The 21,062-nt window shown below is 47.2% G+C and overlaps 1 protein-coding gene across 4 annotated transcripts in view; it reads right to left on the bottom strand.

Annotated features, from left to right (window-relative positions):
- Nucleotides 1-299: 299 nt before the first annotated feature.
- The window catches only part of LOC125410275 (melanoma-associated antigen B4-like), an 87,580-nt gene continuing 66,817 nt past the window's right edge, over nt 300-21,062 (bottom strand). Inside the window, exons 1-3 of one of the 4 annotated variants that reach the window (XM_085684508.2) lie at nt 16,197-16,291; nt 10,183-10,321; nt 300-1,731 (exon numbers count right to left, since the gene is read on the bottom strand). In XM_085684508.2, the coding sequence (XP_085540634.1) occupies nt 701-1,726 (1,026 nt within the window). In that variant the 5' untranslated portion in view covers nt 1,727-1,731; nt 10,183-10,321; nt 16,197-16,291 and the 3' untranslated portion in view covers nt 300-700. Of the gene's footprint in view, nt 1,732-4,296; nt 4,449-6,677; nt 6,786-10,182; nt 10,322-16,196; nt 16,292-21,062 lie in introns of those variants that run through there. The other 3 variants (XM_087902873.1, XM_087902874.1, XM_087902872.1) reach the window with 3 other exon arrangements.

Genomic DNA, 21,062 nt, shown 5'->3' with positions numbered 1-21,062 from the left:
CAACATTTGAAATTGCAATAAAATTAACAATCAGGAAATTTTCTTAAAGAAAACACCTTAAAATGTTTTCTGTCTAATGCCACAAAAAACTTGATTTTTTTTTCTTCATTGGGAAGAGATTACCTTTCATTCTCATGTACAATGAGACCTCCTAGAATCGTCCACTGCATGGGCAGATGCTAGACCTATTTTCAATAAACATCCTCAGTAGAAAGTCTGAAGATACCCCATGACTGGATGTTTAACTACTGTTTATGTAGAGCATCCACCTTAAAAAAAAGAGATCCGATTCACTGTGATTAAATTTTGCAGGCATGCTTTAATATAAAAAACAAATGCAAGTGTACATCTCTTAAACTTGAAAAAAGAAAAAGTAAACCACAAATGTCCAACTTTCAGTCTTGTCCATTTTCAAATATTTTACTCCCGATTTTGCTGTCTCCAAGATTCTTCCTCTATTAATGCCATGTTACTTTGATTTAGCATCACCAAAGTTATTCACAAAATTCCGATTTGTATTTCTACATGTGAACATTCAACCTGACAAACAGCAGTGAAGAAACGGGCTACAAAAACTATCTGTATGCATTCTAACCCCAAGTTAAACCTTTGCAAAAAGACCCCCAAAACATTATCAACAGCTTGTTTGCAAAAAGATGACCAGACCTTTTCAATCATAAAGCAGAGGCTACCTTACACCTCACTTGTGAGTAGGACGACTTAACTTGGTCTTAGTACGTCCCTTGGCCTTGCCTTTAGTGCCAGACTTGGCTGCAGCTGCAGCTTGGGCTTTCTCTTCCTCTTCAATCAAAGCCTGTTCATAACGAGATGAGTAATCCTCAGGAATGGTTTCACTGATCTTGGCTAAAAAGTCCATCACTTTCATCTTGCTGGTTTCAGCATAGGCTCTCGGGCCCCACAGGAACTGATAGGAAGGAGGATCACTGTTAGGAACCTGACGGTATACCAGGTACTTTTCCTGTACCAGATCCTCAGTGATGAGCTTCCTGACATCTCCAAAGATGAGATGTGGGACCCCATCATAGACTCCTAGCATATTCAGGAAATGCCAGACCTCTTCCTCGGGAGCACTGTAGTTATTTAGGTAGATCACACTTAGGAGAGGGATCAGAATGCCCCTGTTGGGAACACCCAGCTCATTGCTCGTACTTCCATCATCCTCGAAATCTAGCTTGCTCACAAGCATGTAGGACTGACCATTGGGCTGGACTTCTTTCAACTCAATGCCAAAGACCATATCTAGACGATAGGAGGCTTTCTTGAGGATCTCAGGGAAGTGTTCCTTGAACCTTTTGCTGATAACTCTGAGCATCTCTCCCCTCTTCATGGGCTGCTGCACTTTGTATTTGCAAAGCATGTACTCCACTAGCATTCCTGTCTTCCTTGTCAGAAGATCCATCTGCATGCTTCTAGTGGAGAGTGGGGCCCTAAGAGAAGACCCATTTTGCTCTTCTTGGCCCTTTGCTCCTTTACCAGACATTTTCTGGGCCATGCCTTCACTAGCAGCGGTGGAGAGTGCCTTACCCTGAGGGAAGTCAGCAGTAGAAGTGCTTGGCTTAGCATCTCCTGAAGCTTGATCAGAGCAGGCAAGTGACTCTGCTTTTTCTGATGCCTTTGACGGAGCATCATTTAGCCCTTGGGCCTCATCTTGGGTCTGACGACGTTTTTCTCGAGCACGGGCCTTACTCTTCTTTCCTCTGGGCATGATGGCTGTAGTCAGTAAGAGAAAGCAGTAATTTGAGCAGGTGATCTTGTTATCTAGATCAGAAAAATAACATACTACAAGCGCTTTTTGGCAGATTTCAAACACCTTGGGTTTCCCTGACATTTCCTTTTCCATATTTTGAGGAGAACATTGCTGTGAGAATACACTGCGCTTTTGTTTTCCTGACCAGCTTCCATTAATTCAGACTTAGCGGGGTGCCTGAGTACTCTTATTTCTATTCAAATCTGGAACTATTCCAGTCTCCTTGCCATAGGGAAGATGCCCATGAGCCCAGAGAAGAGCTCAGGAGGGGTCACTCTACTGAAATAACTGCGTAGAGTGCTAAGAATTCTGTAATTGTCCATCAAAGGCTTTTTGGTGCCTTTTACCCTACTTTTGGTTATTTCTTAGGCTCCACGTTGCACATAGCAACACCACCTTCCTTTTCACTGGGCCCTACAGTATCAGACAAAGAAATTTACCTCTGGGTTAAAAATGAGAAACATTTATGGGCTGGGATGGTAGCTCAATCCATAATGAGCTTGCTTGGAAACCTGAGCTTGAAACCTAGACTCCATGTGCAAAAGCAAAGCAAAGAATGGTGGATTGCATTTGCAATCACAGGGCTGGCATGGATACAGAAGGATCCCTGGTGCTCTGGAACCATCAAAGCTAGCCTTTTTTCCAGATCCAGGATATAAAGAGAGCACATTGTAAACACAAGACGGATAACTCCTAAGGAACAACGACCTTAGTTAGGCCTCTGGTTTCAACAAGCACGCATTCACATTGGGACACACAAATACACACACACACTAAGAAAACAGAGATTACCCACCCACACACAAGATGTGATGGAGATGCTGAAACTCACAAGGCTAACCTTTGCCCTCTTGTGCTGACAATGTCCTGGGAACAGAGCCTGTGGCTAGTCAGGACAGATGTCCATGTCCAAGTCACACTATAGCACCTGACTTGTGGTGACCCCATTATTTTAGAAGTGATACCCTCACCTCCATATATCTTCACTGATGTTAGGTAGTGGAGACCAAGGCTAAAGAGGGTCTATAGGAGACCAAGTCTGTCCCTTCTCAGAGAACAGGATTGGAGGAGCACAGAGGGTGTCCCACTTCCAGCTCTGAATTCAGGACATTTTAAATATCCCTGTGCTATGTGTTAGCTTTCAGTTTCCATTCAACCAGGATGTTAGTATCCCGTTCAGATATTTGAAACTGACCCTTTTTCTTTGTCCACACTCATTTGCCATAAGTATGGGAACTGCTGCAACGTTCCCGACATGCACACGTCATACATGGATCATACTCTTCCCCGCTTTCCTCAACCACTGCTGTATTTCCTCTCTTCCGTTTCTGCTCATCCTGGTCAATTTCCCATTATCCTCTTACTTCTTCCTAACAGTGCAGGAGAGTATTGGCAGAAGGCTTTAACTCTTCCACGTTATTTATTTATATTTAATAACGTCTGCTTTTGATGTCTTTGTCACTTTACCTAGGGTTTCATGAATGCTAAGTAAACACTATACACAAACTGTGCTCTCTGTCGATCCTTCCCTTTCTGATTTTTTTCCCTTTCTTTAAAGATAGGGTTTCTCTGTGTAATAGCCCTAGTAGTCTTGGAACCTGGAGCATGCTTTGGAGAACCAGGTTGGCTTTGAACTCACAGAGATCTGCCTGCCTCTGCCTCCCAAATGCTAGGATTTGGGCAATAACTGCTGGGCTCCACTTCTGATTCTTAAGTGTAGTTTGGGACAATATAAAAGTGAGGTCCTTCTCTGTGAGTTCGAGGTCAGCCTGCTCTACAAGAGCTAGTTCCAGAACAGCTATGACAGCTAACAAGAGAAACCTTGTCTCAAAACAAACAAACAACAACAACAAAAGCATCCAGATAGCTGGGTGGTGACTGTTCACCCCATTAGTCCCACCCGGCTGTCTAGAGGAAAAGGTCAGTGGGTCTCTGTTGTTCCAGATCTGCTTGGACGACAGAATGAGTAGTTCCAGGAGAGGCTCCAAAGCTACAGAGAAAAACTATCTCAAAAAAAGGAGAGAGAGAGAGAGAGAGAGAGAGAGAGAGAGAGAGAGAGAGAACGACCTCCAGTTATCTTGGGTATATTTTTCCTTAAGACTCCCATACATTGGGAATGGCTGCCAAAATGAGGATTCCTCTGACTCCCAGGGAATGGATTTATGTCCCCTAGTTAGGATTGACTCTGACTCCCACGGGATGGGAGTGGCTCCCAGAGTTAGACTTTCCTCTGACTCCAGGGTATGGGAGTGGCTCCCAGAGATAGAGAACTCTACAGGGTGGGAGTGGCTACCAGAGATAGACTTTCCCCTGACTCCAAGGGATGGGAGTGGCTACCAGAGATAGACTTTCCCCTCACTCCACGGGATGGGCGTGGCTACCAGAGATAGACTTTCCCCTGACTCCACGGGATGGGATTGGCTACCAGAGATAGACTTTCCCCTGACTCCACAGGATGGGAGTGGCTCCCAGAGATAGACTTCCCTCTGACTCCACGGGATGGGAGTGGCTCCCAGAGATAGACTTACCCCTGACTCCACGGGATGGGGGTGGCTACCAGAGTTAGACTTCCCTCTGACTCCACGGGATGGGAGTGGCTCCCAGAGATAGACTTTCCCCTGACTCCACGGAATGGGAGTGGCTCCCAGAGATAGACTTTCCCCTGACTCCACGGGATGGGAGTGGCTCCACGGGATGGGAGTGGCTCTCAGAGATAGACTTTCCCCTGACTCCAAGGGATGGGAGTGGCTACCAGAGATAGACTTTCCCCTGACTCCAAGGGATGGGAGTGGCTCCCAGAGATAGACTTTCCCCTGACTCCACGGGATGGGAGTGGCTCCCAGAGTTAGACTTCCCTCTGACTCCACAGGATGGGAGTGGCTACCAGAGATAGACTTTCCTCTGACTCCACGGGATGGGAGTGGCTCCCAGAGTTAGACTTCCCTCTGACTCCACGGGATGGGAGTGGCTCCCAGAGATACTTTCCTCTGACTCCACGGGATGGGCGTGGCTACCAGAGATAGACTTTCCCCTGACTCCACTGGATGGGATTGCCTACCAGAGATAGACTTTCCCCTGACTCCACGGGATGGGAGTGGCTACCAGAGATAGACTTCCCTCTGACTCCACAGGATGGGAGTGGCTCCCAGAGATAGACTTTCCCCTGACTCCACGGGATGGGAGTGGCTACCAGAGATAGACTTACCCCTGACTCCACGGGATGGGGGTGGCTACCAGAGTTAGACTTCCCTCTGACTCCACGGGATGGGAGTGGCTCCCAGAGATAGACTTTCCCCTGACTCCACGGAATGGGAGTGGCTACCAGAGATAGACTTTTCCCTGACTCCACGGGATGGGATTGGCTACCAGAGATAGACTTTCCCCTGACTCCACGGAATGGGAGTGGCTCCCAGAGATAGACTTTCCCCTGACTCCACGGGATGGGAGTGGCTATGAGAGATAGACTTTCCCCTGACTCCACGGGATGGGAGTGGCTCCACGGGATGGGAGTGGCTCCCAGAGATAGACTTTCCCCTGACTCCACGGGATGGGAGTGGCTCCCAGAGATAGACTTTCCCCTGACTCCACGGAATGGGAGTGGCTCCCAGAGATAGACTTTCCCCTGACTCCACGGGATGGGAGTGGCTATGAGAGATAGACTTTCCCCTGACTCCACGGGATGGGAGTGGCTACCAGAAATAGACTTTCCCCTGACTCCAGGGGATGGGAGTGGCTCCCAGAGAGAGACTTTCCCCTGACTCCACGGGATGGGAGTGGCTATGAGAGATAGACTTTCCCATGACTCCACGGGATGGGAGTGGCTCCACGGGATGGGAGTGGCTCCCAGAGATAGACTTTCCCCTGACTCCACGGGATGGGAGTGGCTCCCACAGTTAGACTTTCCCCTGACTCCACGGGATGGGCGTGGCTACCAGAGATAGACTTTCCCCTGACTCCACGGGATGGGATTGGCTACCAGAGATAGACTTCCCTCTGACTCCACGGGATGGGAGTGGTTCCCAGAGTTAGACTTCCCTCTGACTCCACGGGAGTGGAGTGACTCCCAGAGATAGACTTTCCCCTGACTCCACGGGATGGGAGTGGCTCCCAGAGATAGACTTTCCCCTGACTCCAAGGGATGGGAGTGGCTACCAGAGATAGACTTTCCCCTGACTCCACGGGATGGGAGTGGCTCCACGGGATGGGAGTGGCTCCCAGAGACAGACTTTCCCCTGACTCCACGGGATGGGAGTGGCTACCAGAGTTAGACTTCCCTCTGACTCCACGGGATGGGAGTGGCTCCCAGAGATAGACTTTCCCCTGACTCCACGGGATGGGATTGGCTACCAGAGATAGACTTCCCTCTGACTCCACAGGATGGGAGTGGCTCCCAGAGATAGACTTTCCCCTGACTCCACGGGATGGGAGTGGCTACGAGAGATAGACTTACCCCTGACTCCATGGGATGGGGGTGGCTACCAGAGTTAGACTTCCCTCTGACTCCACGGGATGGGAGTGGCTCCCAGAGATAGACTTTCCCCTGACTCCACGGAATGGGAGTGGCTACCAGAGATAGACTTTTCCCTGACTCCACGGGATGGGAGTGGCTACCAGAGATAGACTTTCCCCTAACTCCACGGGATGGGAGTGGCTCCCAGAGATAGACTTTCCCCTGACTCCACGGGATGGGAGTGGCTCCCAGAGATAGACTTTCCCCTGACTCCACGGGATGGGAGTGGCTCCACGGGATGGGAGTGGCTCCCAGAGATAGACTTTCCCCTGAATCCAAGGGATGGGAGTGGCTCCCAGAGATAGACTTTCCCCTCACTCCACGGGATGGGAGTGGCTCCCAGAGATAGACTTTCCCCTGACTCCACAGGATGGGAGTAGCTACGAGAGATAGACTTACCCCTGACTCCAGGGTATGGGAGTGGCTACCAGAGTTAGACTTCCCTCTGACTCCACGGGATGGGAGTAGCTCCCAGAGATAGACTTTCCCCTGACTCCACGGGATTGGAGTGGCTACCAGAGATAGACTTTGCCCTGACTTCACGGGATGGGAGTGGCTACCTGAGATAGACTTTCCCCTGACTCCACGGGATGGGAGTGGCTCCCACAGTTAGACTTTCCCCTGACTCCACGGGATGGGCGTGGCTACCAGAGATAGACTTTCCCCTGACTCCACGGGATGGGATTGGCTACCAGAGATAGACTTCCCTCTGACTCCACGGGATGGGAGTGGTTCCCAGAGTTAGACTTCCCTCTGACTCCACGGGATGGGAGTGGCTCCCAGAGATAGACTTTCCCCTGACTCCACGGGATGGGAGTGGCTCCCAGAGATAGACTTTCCCCTGACTCCACGGGATGGGAGTGGCTCCCAGAGATAGACTTTCCCCTGACTCCACGGGATGGGAGTGGCTCCACGGGATGGGAGTGGCTCCCAGAGATAGACTTTCCCCTGAATCCAAGGGATGGGAGTGGCTACCAGAGATAGACTTTCCCCTCACTCCATGGGATGGGAGTGGCTCCCAGAGATAGACTTTCCCCTGACTCCACAGGATGGGAGTAGCTAGGAGAGATAGACTTACCCCTGACTCCAGGGTATGGGAGTGGCTACCAGAGTTAGACTTCCCTCTGACTCCACGGGATGGGAGTGGCTCCGAGAGATAGACTTTCCCCTGACTCCACGGGATGGGAGTGGCTCCCAGAGATAGACTTTCCCCTGACTCCATGGAATGGGAGTGGCTCCCAGAGATAGACTTTCCCCTGACTGCACGGGATGGGAGTGGCTCCCAGAGTTAGACTTCCCTCTGACTCCACGGGATGGGAGTGGCTCCCAGAGATAGACTTTCCCCTGACTCCACGGGATGGGAGTGGCTACCAGAGATAGACTTTCCCCTGACTCCACGGGATGGGAGTGGCTCCCAGAGATAGACTTTCCCCTGACTCCACGGGATGGGAGTGGCTCCCAGAGATAGAGTTTCCCCTGACTCCACGGGATGGGAGTGGCTACCAGAGATAGACTTTCCCCTGACTCCACGGGATGGGGGTGGCTCCCAGAGATAGACTTCCCTCTGACTCCACAGGATGGGAGTGGCTCCCAGAGATAGACTTACCCCTGACTCCACGGGATGGGGGTGGCTACCAGAGTTAGACTTCCCTCTGACTCCACGGGATGGGAGTGGCTCCCAGAGATAGACTTTCCCCTGACTCCACGGAATGGGAGTGGCTCCCAGAGATAGACTTTCCCCTGACTCCACGGGATGGGAGTGGCTATGAGAGATAGACTTTCCCCTGACTCCACGGGATGGGAGTGGCTACCAGAAATAGACTTTCCCCTGACTCCACGGGATGGGAGTGGCTCCCAGAGAGAGACTTTCCCCTGACTCCACGGGATGGGAGTGGCTATGAGAGATAGACTTTCCCATGACTCCACGGGATGGGAGTGGCTCCACGGGATGGGAGTGGCTCCCAGAGATAGACTTTCCCCTGACTCCACGGGATGGGAGTGGCTCCCACAGTTAGACTTTCCCCTGACTCCACGGGATGGGCGTGGCTACCAGAGATAGACTTTCCCCTGACTTCACGGGATGGGATTGGCTACCAGAGATAGACTTCCCTCTGACTCCACGGGATGGGAGTGGTTCCCAGAGTTAGACTTCCCTCTGACTCCACGGGAGTGGAGTGACTCCCAGAGATAGACTTTCCCCTGACTCCACGGGATGGGAGTGGCTCCCAGAGATAGACTTTCCCCTGACTCCACGGGATGGGAGTGGCTCCCAGAGATAGACTTTCCCCTGACTCCACGGGATGGGAGTGGCTCCACGGGATGGGAGTGGCTCCCAGAGATAGACTTTCCCCTGAATCCAAGGGATGGGAGTGGCTACCAGAGATAGACTTTCCCCTCACTCCATGGGATGGGAGTGGCTCCCAGAGATAGACTTTCCCCTGACTCCACAGGATGGGAGTAGCTAGGAGAGATAGACTTACCCCTGACTCCAGGGTATGGGAGTGGCTACCAGAGTTAGACTTCCCTCTGACTCCACGGGATGGGAGTGGCTCCGAGAGATAGACTTTCCCCTGACTCCACGGGATGGGAGTGGCTCCCAGAGTTAGAATTTCCTCTGACTCCAAGGGATGGGAGTGGCTCCCAGAGATAGACTTTCCCCTGACTGCACGGGATGGGAGTGGCTCCCAGAGTTAGACTTCCCTCTGACTCCACGGGATGGGAGTGGCTCCCAGAGATAGACTTTCCCCTGACTCCACGGGATGGGAGTGGCTACCAGAGATAGACTTTCCCCTGACTCCACGGGATGGGAGTGGCTCCCAGAGATAGACTTTCCCCTGAATCCAAGGGATGGGAGTGGCTCCCAGAGATAGACTTTCCCCTCACTCCACGGGATGGGAGTGGCTCCCAGAGATAGACTTTCCCCTGACTCCACAGGATGGGAGTAGCTACGAGAGATAGACTTACCCCTGACTCCAGGGTATGGGAGTGGCTACCAGAGTTAGACTTCCCTCTGACTCCAGGGGATGGGAGTGGCTCCCAGAGATAGACTTTCCCCTGACTCCACGTGATGGGAGTGGCTCCCAGAGACAGACTTTCCTCTGATCCCCACGGGATGGGAGTGGCTAACCAAAGCACGTGGCTCTTCCTCACCACCCCGAGATGGGTGGCTATCTTAAACCTGAAAGTATTTCTTTCTTTTGACTCACTGAGACTCCTCCCAGCCCGTGCTGGGCAGAACCAAGCCCGTGCCTTTCACGTGTTTTTTCCACATATGGGAAATGTTTTAAGCAGTATCACAGGCATTTAAGAATAAGTAGAGAGCTAGGCAGTGGTGTTCCAAGGCTTTAATCCCAGCACTCAGGAGGCAGGGGCAGGAAGATCTCTGTGAGTTCTATGCAAGCTTGGTCTAAAAGAGCTAGTTCCAGGACAGCCTCCAAAGCTACGGAGAAACCCTGTCTCTAAGTAAGTAAGACAGACCAAAAATAAATAAATAAATAAATAAAAGAAAAAGTACATAGGTCGCAGGAGTAAGTTCTTCATTCCACTGAACATTAACGGCCCATTTTGCTGGTGATCAAGTCTGATCTACTTCCTTTGTTTGTGTACTCTGCCACGGGGCACTTTAGAGCCCAGGGCCAGGACAGGTCACACTGGATGTAAATTCAGTTCAAGGTTCTTGCCTTACGATTTAGAAGTCAAAGGCTAGCTCTAATTATGACCTAGGAAGCCACCATTTTCAGACTCAGAGTTACCTTCTAAGTGCGGGGGTCCCCGTTTCCTCCCAGAAACGTACAAAGCTACAAGATGCCTCAGATTTTTCCAGGGCAAGCATGGGTGAGAGCTAGCCCAGCTCCTGGGATTATTCCAGACATATTCCCCCTTGGTAAATATTCAGGGGCCTTACCTTGACTGCAGACCTCTCTCAGAACTCGCCAGCAGCAAGGCCCGAGCAGCAGAGGCGGTTTCTGTGCCAGGGGCACTAAGACCCAGTTCCTCCCCCTCACAGGAAGAGAGGGTAAACCATATCCGGTCAGGGGCGGGCTCTGAAGAGTGACAGCAGAGACGGGTTACTATGGAACCGGTCTGCTGTGGAGGAAATTTAGAGGATAATCTGGTTTCCTTACTGTACTTCCCAATGATACTAATTTTTCCCACTGCCTCATCTTGCTTGGGCTATTTCGTGCAGAGCTTGAAACCAGAGCCTCTGAAGCCCCCACTTAACTCAAGCCTCATTCACCTCGCCATGCTTCCATCTCTGCCATACATTACCTTAACCTGCCTCCCCTTCCCCCCGATTTTGCATGTCCTGCCCCAGGTTACATGAAAGTCTTCTTCTATTTATAGCTTGATTCCCAGCTTTTACATACACTCTTCTGCTTTCCAGGAATTCCACAACACTCCCACCCCAGCGCAGGGGTGGAGTAGTGAAGGGCACAACTTCTGTCTAGTAGGTCTCAACTAGGTAGAGTGAAGCTCCAGCGCCTGCCCCGTATGCACCAAAGTCTGCCAGCTACACACATAACCCTTCCTTGCCTCAGTCCTTTAAGTGGAAGTCTAGGTTTACTACACAGGTTGACAGCTTTGTCCTGGACCTCAGAGTGCTGTGTCCCACTCTTTTCCAGAGCCAAGTAATGACTCAGGTTCAGGTCCAGGCTCTGTAGGAAGCCACACCTTTGTGAGTCTCAGAGGAGGTGATCTGGGCACACTTTCTCACATTGTCGATATCAAGGCTTGAGTTCCTTGGGCCTGACAGCAGGGTCAGGGTTCTGAGCCCACACTTTCTCTTAGGAGAAAGTTCCTTTCAATCCACAGAGGCTCTCTCAGATTGACCTTAGCTTTGAACAGGAACTCTACCTTGTAGACCTGGGGCCCTGTCCCTTAAAGCCTATTAGGGTGCTTGCAGTGACCCTGAAGGCAGAGAAGAGATGCACCCAAAACACTGCCTTCTGGCTCAATCGCATGACTTCTGGGGTTCCTGGCATCTTCTCTTTTACTGATTTTGGATCACTTGCATCAATTCACTCCCCTCAGTACCCAAAGTGGAAGTGTCATCATGCCCTACTTAGGATCTATTTACCATCCCTCAACTTTCCACCCAGAAGCATGGCTGAGAGTTTTGAGGTAGTACTCTTTGTGTAAATGGTTTTCCTGCCTCTTCTCACCTTTGTACGGGTTAAGGCCAGCTTTCCTGACTCTTAAAGGTCATGGACTTTCACTCTGGACATCCTTGAGGAGTAAAATGAGGCTTAGTTCATCCTCACAGCTCTGTCAAGCCTAAAAACAGCTGTCAGCTCATAATGTCTTTTGTTTTTAATAGAAATATTCACATATATAATTCTATTAACCATATGTTTAGGTCCAGTCCCATGTTTGTGATTCAATGATCACTTTCAATCTCAATAATCCTAAATCGCCCCTTTCCCTCCCTTGTGTGGTATTTACTCACTCTGCTTGTGTTCTTTGGAGAAATCTCCTAGCTAGACATTCTTGTTGGCTACATTAGTTTTGGGGCAATTGGAATTCAAAAAAACAGCATCAGAGTAAGAATTTTACGGAATAAACATACTTTCCCTTCAAATCCCAGTTATGATCACCATGTGACTATTAAATCTAAGAATAGCTTTTCTTTTCCTTCTCTGTATTTCTGTCCCTCTCTTCTCCCCAATGCAGAATGTATAATGCCCAATGTAGGTTCAAGAGAAGCTATATGGCATATCTCTCTTCTCTGAGGACTTCTAGGTATGATATTAAGTTTGGGCAGATCTTTGAAATTTGTCTTGTTGAGTATATATTTTCAGTAATAATTCATGCAAGGACAACATTTTTCTCCTATGTCTTTAAAATGTTGGGAAATGAGCAGCATAGCCTAGGGGTTCAAAATTAGGCAGTGGCCTACAAAGCACATTTTTATGTATAATGAAAACACCTGATAGACAGGATAGCTTATTTCTGATAAGCCAAGAGAATGGATAGTTTAGGTCAAACCTAAACTATTCAGCAATTTCAATGTCTGGTCATTTTGAGATCACCTGATCTAGATCAAACCCCTAAAGAAAAAAAAATAATACTAAATTAAATTAAAAAATACAGAATACAGAAACGGTTACAAATTCCTATGTATACCTTCATTTGTGTCAGCCTGCTTCATTAGAGTTGCTTCTTTTATTGTTGAAAATTTGGATGCCTCAGTAAGGTTTTCATAAGCCTTTTATCTTTGAAAATTAATTGACACCACATAATATACAATTCTGTCACCACCAAGCACATTCCATTTTCTTCTATTTCTATATCTTATACTTAGAGAGATAATTTGGATCATACTTTCAATCACTCACTGCATGCATGAAGAAGGAGAGATATGACGACTACCAAGACTACAGCTGTATCCTCTCTTGCATGGTATGCCCTGAGACAGCCTGCATTTCAGTGCAAAACCCCTTTTCTAAGATACAGGAAAAAAAATTCTTCACAATTACTTTGGTGATCTCATTTATCTCACTATATATTACTCCAAGTGATTTGAGATCAGAGGGTTTACTTCTTAAGATGATGTTACAATAATAGAAAGAAAGCTGAAGGGATGGAGAGATAGCTCAGCAATTAAGACACATTTTCTGCTTTTCAGAAGATCTGGGTTTAGTTCCCAGTAACCACATGCTGACATAACTTTAGAGGAATCTGAGGTTCTCTTCTGACCTCCAAGGGCACTGCATGCATGCAGGGCACTAAACATACATGCAGGCAAATTACTTATACACGTAAAAATAAAAAAAAATAGAAAATATTGTTAAGGGAGTCAGATTGTTTATTCTGGATCCATTTTGAGTGTTCGTGGTCTGAGAATACAGATTTGGGTTACCTCAATTTCCATGTTCCAGTATGGGAGAGGTGTCCTAATTTATACAGTTTTAAAGAACAAAGAAAGTCACAAATCAAGGCATATTTAAAATGCATTGATGGGAACACCAGAAAAGCAGGGACAAATAGATGGGAGAAGCTTCCCTAGGGTCCCAAGATGCCATCTGCTGACATGTTTAACTTTGGCTTAGTGGAATCTGGTAGTCTGTTAATTAACATATTTGAAAAGGTTTCTATCAGTCACAAGATGTTAGTTCAGAAACAAACAGTTAGCTGCTCAGGAGAAATACACTCATCCACAACAAGCTATTTATTTAGCCTTTGCCCCTTCAACATTCCACAGTACTGAAATTTTAATCAGTTGATCAGTCTCCATAGGCAATTTCTTTTTGTGAAGTAATCTTCCCCAGTCAGACACAACTTCTTTTCAATTTTCATTCATGGTTCTTCCTATAACTCAAGCAACATGATTGGTGCATGTCACGGCCACATAAAGTTTATTAACTATTATAACATCTCATGTAGCAAAGAAGGATGTAATGTATATTAAGTTGAGAAGAAGACTGGACAGCTCTCTCCATGAGAGACCATTAGCTTATGTAGGCCATTAAGACAGAAAGTCTTGGATAATATCAGATGTTAGCCATTATGTAACAGATTTGAATTATTTTTACATCCTCTATCTGACAGAACATTTTCATGTAACATAAAATCACTTCAGTTAAGATTAAGTAATGAAGACACAGTATGGCCTAACAGAGTAAAAGTTAACAGACGAATACAACATCTAAAATAACCAAGTGTTAGCTTTCAGTTTTCATTCAGCTAAGGTGTCAATATCTTGCTTAGACATTTGAAACAGACCTTTCTCTTTGTCCACAATCATTTGCCATAGTTATGGGAACTGCTGTAATGTTCCCGACATGCACACCTGGTATCATACTCTTCCCCGCTTCCCTCAACCACTGCTGTATTTCCTCTCTTCCGTTTCTGTTTATCCTGTTCAATCTCCCATTATCCTCTTACTTCTCCCTAAGAATACTTTAGAGTATTGGCAGGAGGCTTTAACTCTTCCATGTTATTTATTTATATGTAATAATGTCTGCTTTTACTTTCTTTGCAACTTTACCTAGGGTTTAACAAATGCTAAGCAAATACTATACACCAGCTGTGCTCTCTGGCTATCCTTCCATTTGTGACTTTTTCTTTTTTCTTTCTTTTTTTTTTGAAGACAGGGTTTCTCTGTGTAATAGCCCTAGTAGTCTTGGAACCTGGAACATGCTTTGGAAAACCAGGTTGGCTTCGACCTCACAGTGATCCGTCTGCCTCTGCCTCCCAAATACTGGAATTTGTGCCATCACTGCTGGGCTCCATTTCTGTTTCGTAAAAGTAGTTTGGGAGAATGTAAGAGTGAGGTGCATCTCTGTGAGTTCGAGGTCAGCCTGCTCTACAAGAGCTAGTTCCAGGACAGCTAGAACTGCTAACCAGAAAAACCTTGTCTCGCAAATACCAAAAAACAAAACAAAACAAAAAAAAGAGCTTCCAGATAGCTGGGTGGTGACTGCCCACCCTTTAGTCCCTCCCAGCTGTCTGAGGCAGAGGCACGTGAATCTCTGTATATTCCAGTCCTGCGTGGACAACAGAGTGAGTTCCAGGAAAGGTTTCAAAGCTAAAGAGAAAACCTATCTCAAAACAAAACAAATCTTCTAGGTATCTCTGATACAGTGTTCCTTATGAGTGCCATACACTAGGCATGACTGCACAGGTTAGGATTCCTCTGACTCCCAGGGGATGTTCTTGCTCACCCAAGTTAGACTTCCCCCTGATTACTACAGGATTGGTGTGCCTAGCCTGGCTAGAAGGTCCTCTGACTTCCACCGGAAGGGAGTGGCTTCCAGAGATAGGATTTCTTCTGACTCCCACAGGATGGGCGTAGCTACTACAGATAGGCTGTCTCCTGATACCCAGGGGATGGGAGTGGCTACCAAAATTAGGTTATCCTCTGACACCACAGGATGGGCATGGCTACTAGAGTTAGGCTTTTCTCTGAATCACAGGGTATAGAGAAGCTACTAGGTTTAGGCTTTCCTCTGACTCCACGGGATGGGAGAGCCTACCAGAGTTAGGCTTTCTTCTGATACCCACTGGATGGGAGTGGCTACCAGACAAAGACTTTCCTCTGATACCCATGGGATGGGAGTGGTTCCTAGAGTATGGCTTTCCTCTGACTCGATGGAATGGGAGTGGTTACCAGAGCTAGGCTTTTCTCTGTCTCCCACGGGATGGGAGTGGCTAAGCAAGGCCTCTGGATATCTTCTGCACGTGGCACTTCTCTGACCACCCCAAGATGGGCGTGACTATCTTAAACTTCAATGTATCTTTTTCTTTGGCTCCCTGAGCCCTCCTACCCGCTCCTGTTGGACATGACCAACACCATGACTTTGGCGTGTTTTTCCCGAAGTATAGGTTTTAAGCGCTAACTCAGGCATTAAAGAATATGTAAAAAGCCAAGCAGTGATGTCCCAATCCTTTAATCCTAGCACTTGGCTGGCAGGGGGAGGCAGATCTCTGTGGGTGGAGGCAAGCTTGGTCTATAAGAGCTAGTTCTAGGACAACCTCCAAAGCTACAAAGAAAACCTGTCTCTAAGGGGAAAAAAAGAGAATAAGTACAGAACTCACAGAAGTTGGTCCTTCATTCCACTGATCATTAACTACAGATTTTGCTAGCGATGAATTCCGATATACTTCCTTTGCTTCTGTACTCTGCCACGGGGCACTTTAGAGCCCAGGGCCAGAACAACTCATGGTGGACTAGAATTCTGTTCAAGGTTCTTGCCTTACGATTTAGAAGTCAAAGGCTGGCTTTAATTGTGACGTAGGAAGGCACCATTTTCAGAATCAGAGTTACCTTCTAAGGGCAGGGGTGTCCGTTTCCTCCCAGAAACGTACAAAGCAACAAGACACCTCATGTTTTCCCACGACAAGCCTGGGTGAGAGCGAGCCCAGCTCCTGGGATTATTCCAGACATATTCCCCCTTGGTACACATTTAGGGGCCTTACCTTGACTGCAGACCTCTCTCAGAACTCGCCAGGAGAGGGGCCTGAGCAGCAGAGGCGGTTTCCGTGCCAGGGGCACTAGGACCCAGTTCCTCCCCCCTCACAGGAAGAGAGGATATACCATATCCGGTCAGGGGCGGGCTCTGAAGAGTGACAGCAGGGACGAGTTACTATGCAACAGGACTGTTGTGGGAGAAATTTAGAGGAGAGACTTGTTTCCTTACTGTACTTCCCTAAGACGCTTATCTTTCCCACTGCCTGCACTTTTCTTGGGCTATTTCGTGCAGAGCTTAAAACCTGAACCTCTGAAGCCCCACTTAACCCATCCACCTTGCCATGCTTTACGTGAACAAGACTCCTCTCCCCCATACTGCATGTCCTGCCCCATGTTGCATGAAAGTCTCCTATTTAGAACTTAATTCTCAGCTTTCAGCTATACTCCTCTGATGTCCAGAAAATCCACCCCACCGAACCCCAACCCCCACCACCATGGCATTGCTGGGGCTAATAAAGGACACAAGGGCACAACTTCTGTCAAGCAGGTCTCAACTAGGTAGAGTGAAGCTCGAGCTCCTGCCCCGTATGCACCAAAGTCTGCCAGCTACACACATAACCCTCCCTTGCCTCAGTCCTTTAAGTGGAAGTCTAGGTTTACTACACAGGTTGGCAGCTTTGTCCTGGACCTCAGAGTGCTGTGTCCCACTCTTTTCCAGAGCCAAGTAATGACTCAGGTTCAGGTCCAGGCTCTGTAGGAAGCCACACCTTTGTGAGTCTCAGAGGAGGTGATCTGGGCACACTTTCTCACATTGTCTCAAGGCTTGAGTTTCTTGGGCCTGACAGCAGGGTCAGAGTTCTGAGCCCACACTTTCTCTTAGGAGAAAATTCCTTTTAATCCACAGAGGCTCTCTCAGATTGATTATGGCTTTGAACAGGAACTCTACCTTGCAGACCTGGGACCCTGTCCCTTAAAGCTTATTAAGGTGCTTGCAGTGACCCTGAAGGCAGAGAAGAGATGCACAAAAACACTGCCTGCTGGCTCAACCACATGACTTCTGGGGTTCCTGGCATCTTCTCTTTTACTGATTTTGGACCACTTGCATCAATTCACTCCCCTCAGCTCACAAAGTGGAAGTGTCATCATGCCCCACTTAGGATCTATTTCCCTTCCCTCAACTTTCCAGCCAGAAGCATGGCTGAGGATTTGATGTAGCTCTCTGTGGAAATATTTGTCCAGTAGAACAACTTTTACAATACTATGCAATTTATTAGGCATATTTTAAGTAACTATCACTCTCTGAACAGAATAATTTTTATGATTAAAGCCATGACTGTTGATCCAAACATCAAAAGATTTTCAATGGAAAAATGTTTTTAAAAATTAAATTAAATTAAATTAATTAAAAATTAAAGAATATTAATAGCAGATAAATACTTAATAAAAATTGCTAACTGAGCAATGGTTGTTCATACCTTTAATCCCGGCACGTGGGAGGCAGAGGCAGGTGGATCTCTGTGAGTTTGAGCCTAACCTAGTCTACAGAGTGAGTTTCAGGACAGCCAGACTACTCAGAGAAATCCTGTTTCAGTCCCTTGCACGCTGGGCCTGGACTTGGGCTCAGTCCAGGAGGGGCAGCTCCAGTGCTTTGAGAGCCTGTCTGAGGACAGGCAAGCCCTGTCTCAGCTCAATCACATTCCTGGCCAGCAAGAGAGAGTGAACTTCTAGCAGACTTCCATTGGAGGAGGGGTGAGTTTTCCCCTGGCCAGAGGGCTTCCTCTAGGAGGAATTCAGCCTTTCCCTGCCCCCCTCGACAATCTGGTCACCAGGCAGAGGCGACTACTCCCTGCAGAGCTCTCCTGATTCCAGTCCCAGCCTTTATCCAGGTACACCTTCCTCTCTCCCCCCCCTCCCCTCTGGAGACACAAGATCTCCCCAGAGCTGCTCCCTTGCACGCTGGGCCTGGACTTGGGCTCAGTCCAGGAGGGGCAGCTCCGGTGCTTTGAGAGCCTGTCTGAGGACAGGCAAGCCCTGTCTCAGCTCAATCACATTCCTGGCCAGCAAGAGAGAGTGAACTTTTAGCAGACTTCCATTGGAGGAGGGGTGAGTTTTCTCCAGGCCAGAGGGCTTCCTCTAGGAGGAATTCAGCCTTTCCCCGCCCCCCTCGACAATCTGGTCACCAGGCAGAGGCGACTCCTCCCTGCGGAGCTCTCCCGAATCCCGTCCCAGCCTTTATCCAGGTACACCTGCCTCTCTTCCCCCCTTCCCTATGGGGCCACAAGATCTCCCCAGAGCAACTCCCTTGCTCGCTGGGCCTGGGTTGTGAGTACAACCCGGTAGTAGGGAGTGCCTGTGTTTCAATAGACTGCCTGAGGAAAGGTAGGCCTTCTGTCAGTGAATTCCCTGCCCAACAAGGGAACCTGACCTGGTACTAGAAGATCCAGTAGAGAGCATTTTAAGGAAGAGATGGGCAGACGCCAAGGCAAGAACTCCTCCAACAATCTAAAAAACAACATGAAAACATCAGAACCCAATGACCCTACAATAGAAGGACTTGAACCTCTTAATTCAGAAGAAGCGGGAAAAAAATGCCATTATGAAAGCAATAGAGTCCCTTAAACAGGATATGAATAACTCCCTTAAAGAACTGGATGAGAAGTATAACAAAAAGATTGAAGAAATGAGTAAAGAAATGGATGAAAAATATAAAAAAAACATCGAAGAAATGAGTAAATCCATGAATGATATATTGGGAAACCAAGAAAAAACAATCAAACAGGTAATGGAAACAGTTCAAGAATTGAAAACTGAAATGGAGGCAATGAAGAAAACACAAAACGAGGGCCGGCTGGATATGGAAAATCTAGGTAAACGAACAGAGACTACAGAATCAAGCATAACCAATAGGATACAAGAGATGGAAGAACGAATCTCAGAGTCTGAAGATACCATAGAGAAAATAAATGCTCTGATCAAAGAAAACAGCAAATCCAATAAATTCTCATCACAAAACAGTCAAGAAATCTGGGACACAATAAAAAAACCAAATCTAAGAATAATAGGGATTGAAGAAGGAGAAGAACTGCAGATCAAAGGACCAGAAAATATATTCAACAAAATTATAGAAGAAAACTTTCTCAATCTAAAGAATGATATTCCTATGAAGGTTCAAGAAGCATACAGAACACCGAATAGGCTTGATCAAAAAAAAAAAACATCCCCTCGCCATATAATAATCAAAACACAAAACATACAGATTAAAGAAAGAATATTAAGAGCTGCAAAGGAAAAAGGGCAAGTAACTTATAAAGGTAAACCTATCAGACTCACACCGAACTTCTCTATGGAAACCATGAAAGCCAGAAGGTCCTGGATAGAGGTACTGCAGAAACTAAGAGACCATGGATGCAAGCCCAGGCTAATATACCCAGCCAAGCTATCATTCACTATCAATGGAGAAAACAAAATATTCCAGGATAAGAAGAAATTTAAACAATTCGCAGCCACAAACCCAGCCTTACAGAAAGTAATAGAAGGAAAATTGCAACCAAAGGAGTCCAACATTGCCAGCAATGCTTACAATAACTCAGACATCTAGCGACCCTTCACGAGCTTAACTAAAAGATGGAACACATACAAACTCTATTAATCAAACAAACAAAAAATAATAATAACCGGAGTCAACAACCACTGGTCATTAATATCACTTAATATCAATGGACTCAATTCACCTATAAAGAGGCACAGACTTAGAGATTGGATACGAAAACAGGACAAGATATAGGCACAGGAGGCCTCTTTTTAAGTAGGACCCCAGCAGCACAGACAATAAGAGAAACAATGAATAAATGGGATCTACTGAAACTGAGAAGCTTCTGTAAAGCAAAGGACACTGTCAGTAGGACAAAAAGGCTGCCTACTGACTGGGAGAAGATCTTCACCAACCCCTCATCAGACAAAGGTCTGATCTCCAAAATATACAAAGAACTCAAGAAACTAGGCACTAAAACTCTAATTAACCCAATTAAAAAATGGGGTACTGAACTTAACAGAGAATTCACAACAGATGAACTTCGAGTGGCCAGAAGACACTTAAGGTCATGCTCAACCTCCTTAGCGATCAGGGAAATGCAAATCAAAACCACTTTGAGATACCATCTTACACCTGTCAGAATAGCTAAAGTCAAAAACACCAATGATAGCCTATGCTGGAGAGGATGTGGGGTGAGGGGAACACATCCATTGTTGGTGGGAATGCAAACTCGTGCAGCCACTGTGGAAATCAGTGTGGCGGTTTCTCAGGAAACTGGGAGTCAACCTCCCTCAGGACCCAGCAATTCCACTCTTGGGAATATACCCTAAAGATTCCCTAACATACTACAAAAGCATTTGTTCTACTATGTTCATAGCAGCACTATTTGTAATAGCCAGAACCTGGAAACAGCCTAGGTGCCCCTCAATAGAAGAATGGTTAAAAAAGGTGTGGAACATATACACATTAGAGTTTTACTCAGCGGTAAAAAACAATGACATCTTGAATTTTGCATGCAAATGGATGGAAATAGAAAACGCTTTACTGAGTGAGGTAAGCCAGACCCAAAAAGAGGAACACGGTATGTATTCACTCATAAGTGGATTCTAACCATAATTAAAGGTCTTTGAGCCTATTATTCGTGATCCTAGAGAAGCTAAATAAGAAGATGAACCTGATGAAGATTATTTAGCTATCCACCAGGAGGTAGGAAATAGACAAGAGTCCCAGGTAACCTCGGGTGCATGGGGGGATGGGAGGGTTGATGGAAGGGGAGAGGGTTAGAGAGAAGGGAGTAGGGGAGGAATGGGGAAAGCTCGGTGGCCTGGGATGGGGGGGGGGA

The sequence above is a fragment of the Myodes glareolus genome, chromosome X, assembly GCF_982192425.1.
Source record: "Myodes glareolus chromosome X, mMyoGla1.1, whole genome shotgun sequence".
Classification (NCBI taxonomy): domain Eukaryota; kingdom Metazoa; phylum Chordata; class Mammalia; order Rodentia; family Cricetidae; genus Myodes; species Myodes glareolus.
Note: the sequence above shows the minus strand (reverse complement) of the source record. Positions and strands in the feature narration are given on the sequence as shown.